The following is a 13487-nucleotide window of genomic DNA, read 5'->3' as shown; positions in this document are numbered from 1 at the left end:
GAAAGACAACCGATTTTCCCGCCCCTCGGGCTGAGCACTGTGAACGGTGAGTGCCCAGACCCTACATTTTAATGTGGGTATGGCTCGTCAGGCTACCAATGTTAAGTATATGGGGACATTTTTAATAGTTTAAAAAGTATAAACGTTATAAAGATAGAGTCATAGGAGCCATGTCCTTTAGAAGACATACGTTGCGGTTCAAACTTCAATTGCGCAGAGAAAAAGTGGTCAGCGGAATAATAATTGATAAGAAGCCTAAGATGAACAACTTTTATATATGGATATTTTAAATACCAAAATAATGTCCCAGGTCAAGTTGACCCAAACGGTGCAACATGTGCACTTACAAAGATGGGTGCTGATTTAAAAGTATCGTTGAAGCATGGGTTTGAAGGGCACCACATGTACCTCTCATTAAAACCTTTTGCCAGTGTGACACTTCAAACCCCAGGGGCTCTTCCTTAGACTTCTCATATGGTTTGGTTGTGACCTTATATGATAGGAGGACAACTCAGGAACTGCACATGTTTTTTTTTTTTCTATATCCAAATTCATGCATACTGCACTGTTCATTTCAGGAGGTAAAATAAATACTTTCACACTGTAAACTCTAAAATATGTTTATTTGAGCTAAGACAGTGACTAAGATACATGATTAATACAACATGATTGCCACAGCTCTGCCTGAGGGAGAGGCCAATAGAGACAGTGGAGCTTTCAAATTAATCTTGTGTGCTTCATTTCAACAAAAGGCACATAGATTTCACAATGACAAAATACAAACTACTTTTAAACGAATCAGTCAAATGGAGTTTGAGTGATAATTCTATACTACAAAGAAATAGAGGGGAAATTATGTTCTATTCACATGCAAATGATATCCAATACATGGAAAAATGTAGAGGGAGGATAGACACGAAAAAGCTTATATGACTGACATTAGAGGCTCTGAAGACATTTTAAAAAGTTTATAAATGTTAATACAAGTCAAAACAAGTCAAAAATACAACAGCAATGTTATAACAATCCTACAAAAAAAAGTCTAAATGTTTTAGTAATTGCTTCACATACCATTACTGCAGAGAAAATAGAAATCTATTTAACATTACAAAACATGCCACTGATTTGGTGTCCATCTTATGGATCCTACTAAACAGTTCCAGATAACAGGTTGCTGCACAAATGCTCACGGTGTGACAGACTAAGTAAAGTGTCCTTTAAAAAATCGAACGGTAGAAAAAGGACGGAAAATGAGGCATCACTACAACTCTTTTCTTGCTTTCCTCACCTACTACCTCACATGGTTTATTTATGCCACTGCTAAAGACCGAGGTAATGTAGTGGATTCCACTTCATCTTGGGTGCAAATGTATCTATTATCAGTTATCTATTTTCAACTTTTTAAAATGAAACCTAAAAACTCAACTTCCTCACTTACATCAGCATCCAGAAGCTGAGAGCAATAATGGTCAACTACAGTCTACTTCTGTCCTGAGCCGACTGCCCTTCCTGGTTGAAAGCCCTTGGAAGTATGTGCGATACAGAAATTGTGCGTTTGCTTTGTGTTTTTGGAGTGAAGCTGTACGTAGTGTATAGAAGTTGTGCATATGTTTGTTGCAGGAGCAATGCCGCAAGGCACTGGTTCTAAGAGAGCACCGCTGAGAGTGGGTTTGTGCGTTTTTTTTTACTGTGTACGGTTCCTCATGGAGACAGAGGTTGCGAGTTGAAGCTGAGGTCAGAGTTGCGTTATTCTAAAAACAGGACAGCTGACTTCAGTTTGACTTTTGTCTACACTGGGACAAATGCCATAAGTGTGCGGAATGGCTTAAATCTCCATGAGAATGTGGGTACAAACAAACAAACAAACACACACACAAACAAACAAACGAACAAACAAAAAAAACAAACACAAGTGACAATAGCACAGACTTCACATCACTGGCCACAAAATGGACGGCAGGGTCCAACCGTTTTTAAAGGGGTCTCAGTCAGACACTAGATTAAGAGCACACACTTCTCACAGCTGCATGTTAACAGATATTGACAGTAGGACTCTATCCGAGCACACTGAAGATAGTTAACTTGCTTTTGCAATGGGCTCTTCTATTTCCAGGTCTGAGGCTGATCATTTATGGCCTAAAAACATTTATGGTCACAGAATTATATTAAAAAAGTTTAGATGCCTGTCACCTCAATGTTTCAATACATGCTCAACTGCGGAGGGGAAAAAGTGAACTTAAAAGTATTTCATGAACATGAACAACAGTAGCATTTATGTGTTTTTAAAACAGAACATAAAAAATACTGAAAAATTTGTATTGAAGAGCTGAGCTACACGAGTTGCATGGGTAATGCATCTTGTTATTAATAAAAACAATAACCCTTTTAGAGATGAAAGGATATAGGATATAATGTATTTGTGTATAAACATATAAAGGATGTAGTGATTAAGTACAGTAGCTTGTTTGTGCAATATAACTTGATAAAGATGCAATACAATCTGTGAAAATGTATACTGTATCATGGTTATAAAATCCATCATGGTAGCTAACACCCAATCTCCCACCAATCCTTCAGCTGTCGGTCATTGGTTGGCTGGACAAGGGAAGAGAGGGGCTGGACTCTGATTCAGGAGAGGGGGGAGATGGGGCCAAGGTCTCGTCCCACTGAAGCATACAGGGCAAACACACACACACACACACACACACACACTGCTTCAGGAGAGGGAGGAGATGGGGCCAAGGTCTCGTCCCACTGAAGCATACAGGGCAAACACACACACACATACACACTTCTTCAGGAGAGGGGGGAGATGGGGCCAAGGTCTCGTCCCACTGAAGCATACAGGGCAAACACACACACACACACACATACACACTTCTTCAGGAGGGGGGAGATGGGGCCAAGGTCTCGTCCCACTGAAGCATACAGGGCAAACACACACACACACACACACACACACTGCTTCAGGAGAGGGAGGAGATGGGGCCAAGGTCTCGTCCCACTGAAGCATACAGGGCAAACACACACACACACACACACACACACATACACACTTCTTCAGGAGAGGGGGGAGATGGGGCCAAGGTCTCGTCCCACTGGATCAGGGGGACGGAGGAGAAAGGGGTCCTTCATCAGGGCTGCGAGAGAAGATGAGTAAGGGGTGTTACATTTAACATGCAATATATGCACTCCAGTGTTTCACATACATTGACTTATTTTAGGCGGCCCACCACAATATCAACATTGACCACCACACAATGATTTTCCAGGTTGTACTAAATTGTGCTTAAATCTGGTTAGAATCATAACCGCGCTGCATTAATTTGTTAAAAACTATTGCATTCGACTTAATTCTGCAAACCTACCACCACAAGAATTCAAGAATTCTAGAATTCAATTCTGTGGGAAACACTGTACTCCACACACATGCACGCGCATGCATGCACACACACAAACGCACACAGACACACACGCACGTAAACACTCACAGACTCAAAAATGTACCTAAAACTCTTACAGTCAAAAAGACAAACACAAGCAATGCACACAATCAAACACACAGTTGAATCAAAACTAGAATGTAATACACACCCATGGAGTCACATAGTCCAGGCGTGGCTCCCAGAATGGGGTCTCGGTCAGTTAACAGCTTACTTTGCTGCCCCGGCATCAGCTCCAAGTCATCGGGACCCTCAGAGTCGATCAAATAATTCTGCAGAAACAGTGTCACACTGGACTCAGTTGATCAAATAATTCTGCAGAAACAGTGTCACACCGGACTCGGAGTCGATCAAATAATTCTGCAGAAACAGTGACAGACTTGTTGTTTTTTCCCCGCTCTACAAGATATATGGGTAAAAACAACCTAATATCTATAAACACAGAGACTTGCCCTTTGACTATCAGTAGAGTGCAGAATGCTAAGATGGCGGCTGACCACCTCTTCAGCATGTTGCAGTTTGACTAAGACTGTAAGATGGCGGCTGACCACCTCTTCAGCATGTTGCAGTGTGACTGTAAGTAGTGTGCACAGTGCTAAGATGGCGGCTGACCACCTCTTCAGCATGTTGCAGTGTGACTGTAAGTAGTGTGCACAGTGCTAAGATGGCGGCTGACCACCTCATCAGCATGTTGCAGTGTGACTGTAAGTAGTGTGCACAGTGCTAAGATGGCGGCTGACCACCTCTTCAGCATGTTGCAGTGTGACTGTAAGACTGTAAGAAGGCGGCTGACCACCTCTTCAGCATGTTGCAGTGTGACTGTAAGTAGTGTGCACAGTGCTAAGATGGCGGCTGAGCGCCTCACCAGCATGTTGTGGGTCAGCAGCAGCTCTTCCTCTATGGGGCTGTTTCTCTGTCGCTTCTCCCACTTGTGCTCCAACGAGGGCATGTCCTCGTCCACCTCATAGGCCCTGAACAAGCCACACACACACACACACGTTATCAGCCGTGTTGAAAGAGCTTGGGTAAAGCCACACACATTATCAACCGTAGGGTTGCTCGATTATGGTAAAAATCGTTATCACGGTTATTTTGTTCAATATTGAGATAACGATTATTAAACAGGATTACTCAGAGATTTTGGAACTATCATCCATTTTCAAAACTTACATTTTTTACATTTTTAAATTGAATTTTAAATATAATCCAACATGTAAAAAGATAATGCACATGACAACTCAAGACAAAAGGAGAGCATTGTTATGAAACTGAATGTAGCAAAATAATATTTATATTTTGATTATTTTATTTTTATAACTGTTGGAAGTCATAATCACAATTTATCAATTAATTGCACAGACCTAATCAACGGTGCTGAAAGATCTTTGGTAAAGCCACCCACAAATTATAAACCGTACTGAAAGATCTTTGGTAAAGCCACCCACAAATTATACACCGTACTGAAAGGTCTTTGGTAATGCGACACACATGAACAAAACAGCGGTCCACTTCCTGAAACTGTCACTAGGCAACTACCACCGCAAATATGAAAGAGTGCTCGAAATTATCTCAGTCTGTATGTTTCCGATCATAACCGCTCAATGGCATTCTGGGAAATGTGCTACAGCTCTAGGGGGCCATGGTTACGTTTAGTGGAAGAGAGAATGGAGGCATGCATGAGTGGTAGGTGCAGTTTGATATAACTGTGGTACGCTTAATACAATAAATAAATTATTAAAGCAAATACAAACTTAAACACGCTAAACACCGTATCAGCCCACCTGGCTATATCTGGCTCTGCAGACTGTTTCAGAACAGCCCGACTGCAGACTAACAAACTAGGTTATTCAAACACCACAAGAAGAATTGCTGGTGCCAGCATGCTGGGCTGGCCCCTCAAACATCTTCTTCCATTACAGCTCTGTGGCTAACCTCTTCCTGGATGGTGCTGGGGGGGTGGAGCCGAGGTCTGGGGGGGCCAGGGTGAGATGGTCTGCCTCGGTGAAGTGGGTCAGAGCCGTGAGCTGGAAGTCATCGTCCATGGAGATGTACGGGGCCAGCATGTCCAAATCCATCTCGTCCACAATCTGAACCGCAACAAAGGAATGGTCATCTAAAACGTTGTTCCCCATACAATGTATATTATATTATTTTAATAGATTTATAATAGATTATATTTATAATTATATAGAAATATAATAGATTATATTTATTAATTCATTGTATACATGTAGCTTAATATATTCTCCAAACATCTCATTTAATTATGCTGATAATTATAACACCTTTTATATTCATGAACGCATTGGTTTGGTTTAGTCTCTGCTTTAGTCAATGAGCACACTGACGTGGTGGAAAACACAGCCATCTGTGGTTATGCACAGAAAGAAAAACACGGCATGCAAAGGCACACAATGTCCTTGCAGACACCAACAACAGTACTGTGGACAGTGGCGTGCTAGCATGCTACCACAAAGAATGCCTGGGGCCTAATTTAAATATTGAAATATTTTTTCAATTCCCTAATTTAAATTACACAAAATATCTGGGCCCTAATCTAAATGACACGCAAATGCAAGTCTGAAATAGGCCAGTTTAGCGTTCTCACATGACACACATGATGTTTTAGTTGATGCATGACACACTTGCTCATTGAGTGACTTATTAAATTCAGGTCCTCTAAGTGTGTGTGTGTGTGTGTGTGTGTGTGTGTTTGTGTGTGAGAGAGAGAAAGAGTGTGTGTCCAACATTAGAGGTGCAATCAAATTTGAACATTTGAGTTTGTTTGTTTGTTTGTTTTCCACAAACACATATTGACGCTGGACATAGGATTACCATTGAAATTGAACAATTTAGAATGTTTACACAAAAACATTCACAGACAACATATTTGCCTGGAACATTTGTGAATGTCGTCAGATAAATTATCAAGAGGATCCAGATAAGAGTTCTCGGCAGATAACTTCTCAAGAGGGCCCAGATAAGAGGAGTTCAGCAGATAACTTATCAAGAGGGCCCAGAGAGTGCTCAGCAGACTGACTGATGCCGAGTGACTGGTGTATAGATCTGTGGGTGCTCATGACTCTATGAGTACCTCTGTGTTCTTCTCTCCACATTCACTGTCCGGTTTGATGGCAAAGAACCGCTCCACCTTGCCAGTGTCCATGGGCCCCTCACTAACCGGACTCTACGGGAGGTAACCAAGGGGCGAGAGAAGGAGAGAGAAAGAGGGAGGGAGACAGGGGAGGGGAAAATGGAAGGGATTGAGAGAGGGAGAGAGAGAGGGATTGAAGGAAGGAGAGGGATAGGGGATAGAGGGAGGGAGAGGGATTGAGAGAGAGAGAGAGGGATTGAAGGAGAGAGAGGGGGATTGAGAGAGAGAGGGGGATTGAAGGAGAGAGAGGGGGATTGAAGGAGAGAGAGAGGGATTGAAGGAGAGAGAGAGAGGGGGATTGAGAAGGGTTGAGAGGTAGAGTAAAAGAGAATGAAAATGTCATAGATTACTCAGATTACTCAGACATTAACATCATACACAATCAGATGTGCGAGTCTTTGATCACTGAGAGACACAGTGTTTCCCACAGAATTGGATTCAATTTGTGGCGGTAGCTGACTTTGACGACGGGGGGGGGACAACTGTGTTACAACCCTTGCAGTTGTAACACAGTTGAAAGGCTGCTGATGTGTGGATGCAATTCATAACGTTTTCTACATAGTTAAAATAAAGGTTCGTACTTCTCCTTGGGACAAGCACTTTTGAATTTTGGAAAACACTTTTCCATTTACATCGGGATTTTGCAGTGTCAGAGTCAATAAAATGAGCCCTTCACCGAAATTGACAAGCAGCTGTAAGTAGGCTAAGCATGCTAAATTCGACATCCAAACAGTATTCTAACGTTAGCTTTGAGATACTGCTTGATTTCATAAAACTTAGTTTAGTCTCTTCAATGTAGCCTACTATGTTGTGATAAGACCTTAGCAGAGTTCACTTCAATGCAGCAGTTTTGAACAAATTTGCGCAGCATGGTCACGATGCTAAGCGGATTTAATAGCAATTTAGCCAGACGTCTTCTATGCAATGCTATGAGGCAATCTATGTGGCAACAACAATCCTTCAACAATTGTGAATATTTTGTTAAATGCACATGCAGAGGAGGGGCAGCGGGCTACGAGAGAGAGCGGGGCAGGGCAATGAAAGGCTGCGTGCGTAAAAAGCGCAGCTCAATGGCAATGCAAGGATTTGACCTTATATTTAATTTAAATTAAATTAAATTAAACATAGAATATTCATCTGTAGCGGACGATTTTTATTTCGTGGCGCCCCGCCACAGATTAGTCAATGTATGGGAAACACTGAGACAAATGAGGTTTCTCCTCTCTCCTCTGAGAAAAAGAGCGAGATATGAGAGAGAGAGCTGAGCTACATACCCTTACAAGTGCCAGTGCTAAAGATGTGAGAATGAGAGAGAGAGAGAGAAAGAGAAAGATAGATGAGCTAGATGAGATGCCCTTACGAGAGTCGACGCTGGAGACATGGGCTGGTCGAAGATGGGGGAGAGGAGCTGGCGGAGCTCCGGGCTGCAGAGCTCCTCGGGGAAGTCGGGGAGTGAGTCCGGCGCCTCCGAGCGGTAGAAAGACAGGTCAGCAGAGTCTGCAGTAGCAACACACAGCACAACAACACACATGCATGAGCTCAATGGCTACCACTATACCCGCCACAGGAGCAGAGGCAGTAAGTAAGTATAGGGCAATTCCACGGAAAATTGACTTTTTGTCACATCCATAACACCAATAAAACCTGATGGTATGGTATGATGTGAATGATTACATGAAAATTGAGCATTTGCTACTGGCGGCGTTATGGATGTGACAAAAAGTCCATTTTCCGTGGAATTGCCCTATAAGTATAAGTATATACTTTTTTGATCCCGTGAGGGAAATTTCTCTGCATGTATCCCAATCCGTGAATTAATGAAACACGCTCAGCACACAGTGCAGTGTTTCCTATACATTGACTTATTTGTGGCGGCCCACCACAATATCAATATTGACCACCACACAATGATTTTCCAGGTTGTACTAAATTGTGCTTAAATCTGGTTAGCATCATAACCACGCTGTGCTAATTTGTTAAAACTGTTGTATTCAAGTTAATTCTCAAACCAACCCCCACAAATGGAATTCAATACTGTGGGAAACACTGCAGTGAACACACAGTGAGGTGAAGCACACACAAATCCCGAGGTTTAGGGTTAGGTGCCTTTAAGTCAACGGTGGCGGTGCTGCCTGGAAGACAACGTTGGGGGCACTATTGAGCGTTGTGTATGGGACTGACTTAGTGACTTAGTAGGCTGTGCTGTGTATGGGAATGACTTAGTGACTTAGTAGGCTGTGCTGTGTATGGGAATGACTAAGTGACTTAGTAGGCTGTGCTGTGTATGGGACTGACTTAGTGACTTAGTAGGCTGTGCTGTGTATGGGAATGATTAAGTGACTTAGTAGGCTGTGTTGTGTATGGGAATGACTAAGTGACTTAGTAGGCTGTGCTGTGTATGGGAATGACTAAGTGACTTAGTAGGCTGTGTTGTGTATGGGAATGACTAAGTGACTTAGTAGGCTGTGTTGTGTATGGGAATGACTAAGTGACTTAGTAGGCTGTGCTGTGAATGGGAATGTATCTGTACCAAAACTATCAGTGAATATAATGACTCAGAAGGCTGTGTTGTACATTAGGACATGCTCCTACCCAACTCTCAGTGAGAATAAAGATGTAGAGGGCTGTACTGTGTATGAGGACATGGCTGCACCCAGCCCTGAGTGTGTGTGTGGGTATGATGTACAGGGCTGCACCGAGCCCTTAGTGTGTGTGTGTGGGTATGATGTGCAGGGCTGCACCCAGCCCTGAGTGAGTGTGTATGTGGGTATGATGACGTAGAGGGCCGTGCAGTGTATCAGGACATGAGGCTGTACCCAGCGATCGGTGAGGACAAGGACTAAGAGGATGATCGCACTGATGCAATTTTTTCACCATCAGGCGCTTGAAATGATTTTGTTTGCCCATGGAACGATTCAACTGACCGCTAGAACGTGCCTTGCATTGTGTGTGTGTGTGTGTGTGTAAGTGTGTGTCTGTGTCTGTGTGTGTCCGTGTGAATGCGTGCGTGCATTCGTGCGTGCCCTTCCCCATTCAGAGCTGAGTCAAGCAAACTGGCCAAAGTGTGTGTGCAGGTGTGAGAGTGTGTGTGTGTGTGTGTGTGTGTGTGTGTGTATGTGGTGTGTGTGCGTGCATGCGTGTGTGTTGTGTGTGTGTTGTGTCCAGGCACCTGTGAGGGGGACGATGGTGTCCCCGGGTGCTGGGGCCAGCTGCAGCAGCTCCTCAGGGTTCTCCTTCAGCCGGAGGAACAGCTCTCCTGAGGAGGAGGAGGATGAAGAGGAGGAGGAGGAGGAGGCTTTGCCATCACTGAGCGACTCCTTTTCCATCTCCGCCACCGCCACCTCCACCTTCACACCCGCCGGCAGAGCAGAGCACACCGTGGAGCGAGTCTGCTCCGCCGAGAACACCACCTCTGCCTGCTCCACCCCACTAAAAGAGAGAGAGCAAGAGAGAGAGGGAGGAAGAGAGAGAGGGAGGAAGAGAGAGAGCAAGAGAGAGGAAGAGAGGGGAAGAGAGAGAGAGAGAGGAAGAGAGAGAGCAAGAGAGAGGAAGAAAGGCAGAAAGAGAGAGAGGAAGAGACACAGAAAGAGAAGGAGAGAGAGAGGGGAAGAGGAAGGGACTGGTGGTTAGATCAGCAGAATGCTCGATCACATTAAGTGCAAAAACGAGAAGTAAGAATCGCCAGCTATGAGCAATACCCTAACAACTTCGTGCCGATTTAGACATCTGGTCAACACTAAGCGCCACTATGGATTTTGAGCTGGGCTAGCATGCAATACCCAGTAAAGTTGAGAGTCCATTTCCTGACTGGCACTTGTGTAAGGCACTTAACCTCAAGTTGCTTCGCTCTTGTGATTGACATAATATGTTGCTTTGAATAAAAGCATCAGCCAAATGAATCAGTAATGTATTATTTTGGCACGTAACTGTTATCAACTGTATCAATACGGTGTTTGAGCGGACCTTAAACCGCGTTTCTGAAATGATCAAAGATCCCTGTCATCCAAACCACCACTTGTCCCAGCTTCTCCCCTCTGGAAGATGTTACAGGTCCATCAGAACTGAAACCACTTGTATCACATATGCAAGTGACAAATATATTTCTTGAATCTTGAATCTATCTAAATGTATGCAAGTCAGAATATGTATACTGTATATTTTAAGATCCTAATTCTCATTATTGATAGAGACATTTCTACATGTGCAAAGCGCCGAACCTGAGGATAAAGTTGAGGCAGACCACGGCCTCCGGCTGAGAAGTCTTGCTGTTGTAGATGACCGTGGCTTTGGTCTCAGCCCACACAAAGCCCCCGTTCTTGGCCAGGAAGCGATAGTGTCTGGTGGACACCTGGCCCTTGGACAGCACTGTGGACAAAGGATTGTGGGACAGCATTTAGCACTAGCATTTTAGTAGTGGCACTGGAGCAGCCTCTTGGGGAGCAGGGCCATGTGGGTGCTACGGGGTCCTTCCTTTAGAGTAAGTGGTAAACTATGGTGAGCCGTAAGGTGAGTGTGGAGGCACAGGAGGCTGCAGCATCTGGGGTCCAGGTGGGTCCAGGTGTCCATGGGGACCTGATCCCACCCCATCTCTTACACCCCACTGTCCTGTCTGCATGAAGGTAACCCCACTGTTCAAAATTGGACAGTGAATAAAGTGTGTTCCTTTAAATATTACACCCACTGTCCTGTCTGAATGAAGGTAACCCCACTGTCCTGTCTGAATGAAGATAACCCCACTGTCCTGTCTGAATGAAGATAACCCCACTGTCCTGTCTGAATGAAGATAACCCCACTGTCCTGTCTGAATGAAGTCTTGTCTGAATGAAGGCAACCTCACTGTCCTGTCTGAATGAAGGCCCCAAAATACACCTCTAACAAACAGAGGGCTCCTCTATTAGGGTACATAACATGTACTGACATAACATTGACCAACACATCTTCAACCATGTCAATAGATAGGACACACACACACTTCAAAGCTCAGAGCTGCTGGTGTGTGAATTGTTTTTTTTGTTTTTTTTTCTGTTCAGCTTTTAGTTGCGGTCCCAGGGTGGGTCTTTGTTCTGCAATGTTGGTTAGGGAGGGTGAAAAGTGTGGTGCAACGTGTGAAATGTGTGGCTGCTGTTGAAATGGGTGACATAAACTGCCCTACATGTGTTTCTACACAAAGAGACGTAACATGCACACACAGAAACACAGACACACACACTCACTCTCGTAATGTACAGCATGTCCTGTGGCTGTCATCAACACTTCTTAATGAAGACTTAATTAACATATGGGGGAGAAAAGGGAACTCACATATGTGAAGGCTCTTGGTCACATGATCGAAGTCCAAAGCATGATAGTACTCAAACACTGATCGGCCAATCAGGTCCTCCGGTTCGTAGCCCACGAGCTCTGTGACCCTGCAGTCAGAGGAAGTGTTTCACAAGACACGTGTGAGTGCTGCAAACTCAGACAGAAGTAGCCACATCACTACCTCCTAATCATGCTACTGCTGCAACGCTAGCACGCTCATCTGAAAGTAGCCACATCACCACCTCCTAATCATGCTACTGCTGCAACTCTCATCTGAAAGTAGCCACATCACACATCAGATATCTAGTAAACTGGAACTACTTCATAGATGTGCAGATATCTAGTAAACTGGAACTACTTCATAGATGTGCAGATATCTAAGTTAATTGACATTCGTCAGAGTGTGTCACAGTGAATTCAACCAGGCTCAACCCTCAATCTCCCATTCTCATCATCCTTATCATCCGGTCTTCTTCCCATCAGCAAATGTTGTTGTTGTTGTTGTTGTTGTTGTTGTTTATGTTTGTGTGTTTTCCTGGGTGTGTTTGTGAGTGTCTGTCCAGTCCGTGCCCCTACCTGCCGTCGCACTGGGTGAAGCCGAGGTCCATGCTGTGGCGCGTGAGGAAGGTGCTGCAGTCCAGAGGGAACTCCACGCTGGACGGGTGAGGAATGGGCTCACACAGCAGTGTCAGGTAGCCGCCCATAGGGGGCGCTGTGGCGCCCTGGGCCCTGAAGGGCTGCAGGTGCCCCGTGCAGTGGAGGACCTTACACAGGGGAAGCAAGGCAACAAATGAAGCCACAACAACATGAGTTAATGGACGTACAGTTTTACTGAAGAGGGACTCATTTACTGTGCAAAACATGTGACTCTGACATAGGTCAGGCTCTATGTGGTAAATGTAGCACTTGCTTTTGTGATGTGTGGAAGTGTCTGAATGTGTGTGTGTGTGTGTGTGTGTGTGTGTGTGTGTGTGTGAAACTGTGTGTTTGCGTCTCGCTCAGCGTCTCAGGGGGCATATTTAGTCTCGCTGCATCTCAGGGGGCATATTTACAGGTTAGGGGCAGACTGAGTAACTTGGCCCACATCCCAAATTTACTCTGTGTGTGTGTGTGTAAGTGTGTGTGTATGCCTGTGTGTGTGTGTGTGTGTGTGTGTGTGTGTATATCTACCTTCCAAGAGGCAGACTTGATGTTGACCGTTCTTCCTCGGCTGGTCAGCGTGCTCTTCATCCTCAGGAAGAAGCTGCGCTCCGTCAGCCTCTCACTCCGGCTCTTCTTCAGAAAGGCTTCCGGAAGGACAGACGGGGCAGAGACAATTCAAACAGGTGATTTGCACAGGTATACAGGTGACCTCATTTGCACTACAGATGACCTCATTTGCACTACAGGTGACCTCATTTACACTACAGGTGACCTCATTTGCACTACAGGTGACCTCATTTGCACTGGTATACAGGTGACCTCATTTGCACTGGTATACAGGTGACCTCATTTACACTGGTATACAGGTGACCTCATTTACACTACAGGTGACCTCATTTACACTGGTATACAGGTGACCTCATTTGCACTGGTATACAGGTGACCTC

At 44.5% G+C, this 13487-nt stretch overlaps 1 protein-coding gene across 4 annotated transcripts in view; it reads right to left on the bottom strand.

Annotated features, from left to right (window-relative positions):
• Window positions 1-604: 604 nt before the first annotated feature.
• hif1al (hypoxia inducible factor 1 subunit alpha, like) overlaps window positions 605-13487 on the bottom strand; it is a 32064-nt gene continuing 19181 nt past the window's right edge. For 3 of the 4 annotated variants that reach the window (XM_042063213.1, XM_042063215.1, XM_042063216.1), the window contains exons 5-15: window positions 13069-13184; window positions 12475-12662; window positions 11899-12005; window positions 10815-10962; window positions 9767-10026; window positions 7958-8094; window positions 6538-6630; window positions 5376-5530; window positions 4309-4414; window positions 3595-3715; window positions 605-3140 (exon numbers count right to left, since the gene is read on the bottom strand). In XM_042063213.1, the coding sequence (XP_041919147.1) occupies window positions 3061-3140; window positions 3595-3715; window positions 4309-4414; window positions 5376-5530; window positions 6538-6630; window positions 7958-8094; window positions 9767-10026; window positions 10815-10962; window positions 11899-12005; window positions 12475-12662; window positions 13069-13184 (1511 nt within the window). In that variant the 3' untranslated portion in view covers window positions 605-3060. The remainder of the gene's footprint in view (window positions 3141-3594; window positions 3716-4308; window positions 4415-5375; window positions 5531-6537; window positions 6631-7957; window positions 8095-9766; window positions 10027-10814; window positions 10963-11898; window positions 12006-12474; window positions 12663-13068; window positions 13185-13487) is intronic. The other variant, XM_042063214.1, reaches the window with a different exon arrangement.

The sequence above is a fragment of the Alosa sapidissima genome, chromosome 15 (assembly GCF_018492685.1).
Source record: "Alosa sapidissima isolate fAloSap1 chromosome 15, fAloSap1.pri, whole genome shotgun sequence".
NCBI classification, from domain to species: domain Eukaryota; kingdom Metazoa; phylum Chordata; class Actinopteri; order Clupeiformes; family Clupeidae; genus Alosa; species Alosa sapidissima.
This window is presented reverse-complemented; position numbering and strand designations above follow the sequence as displayed.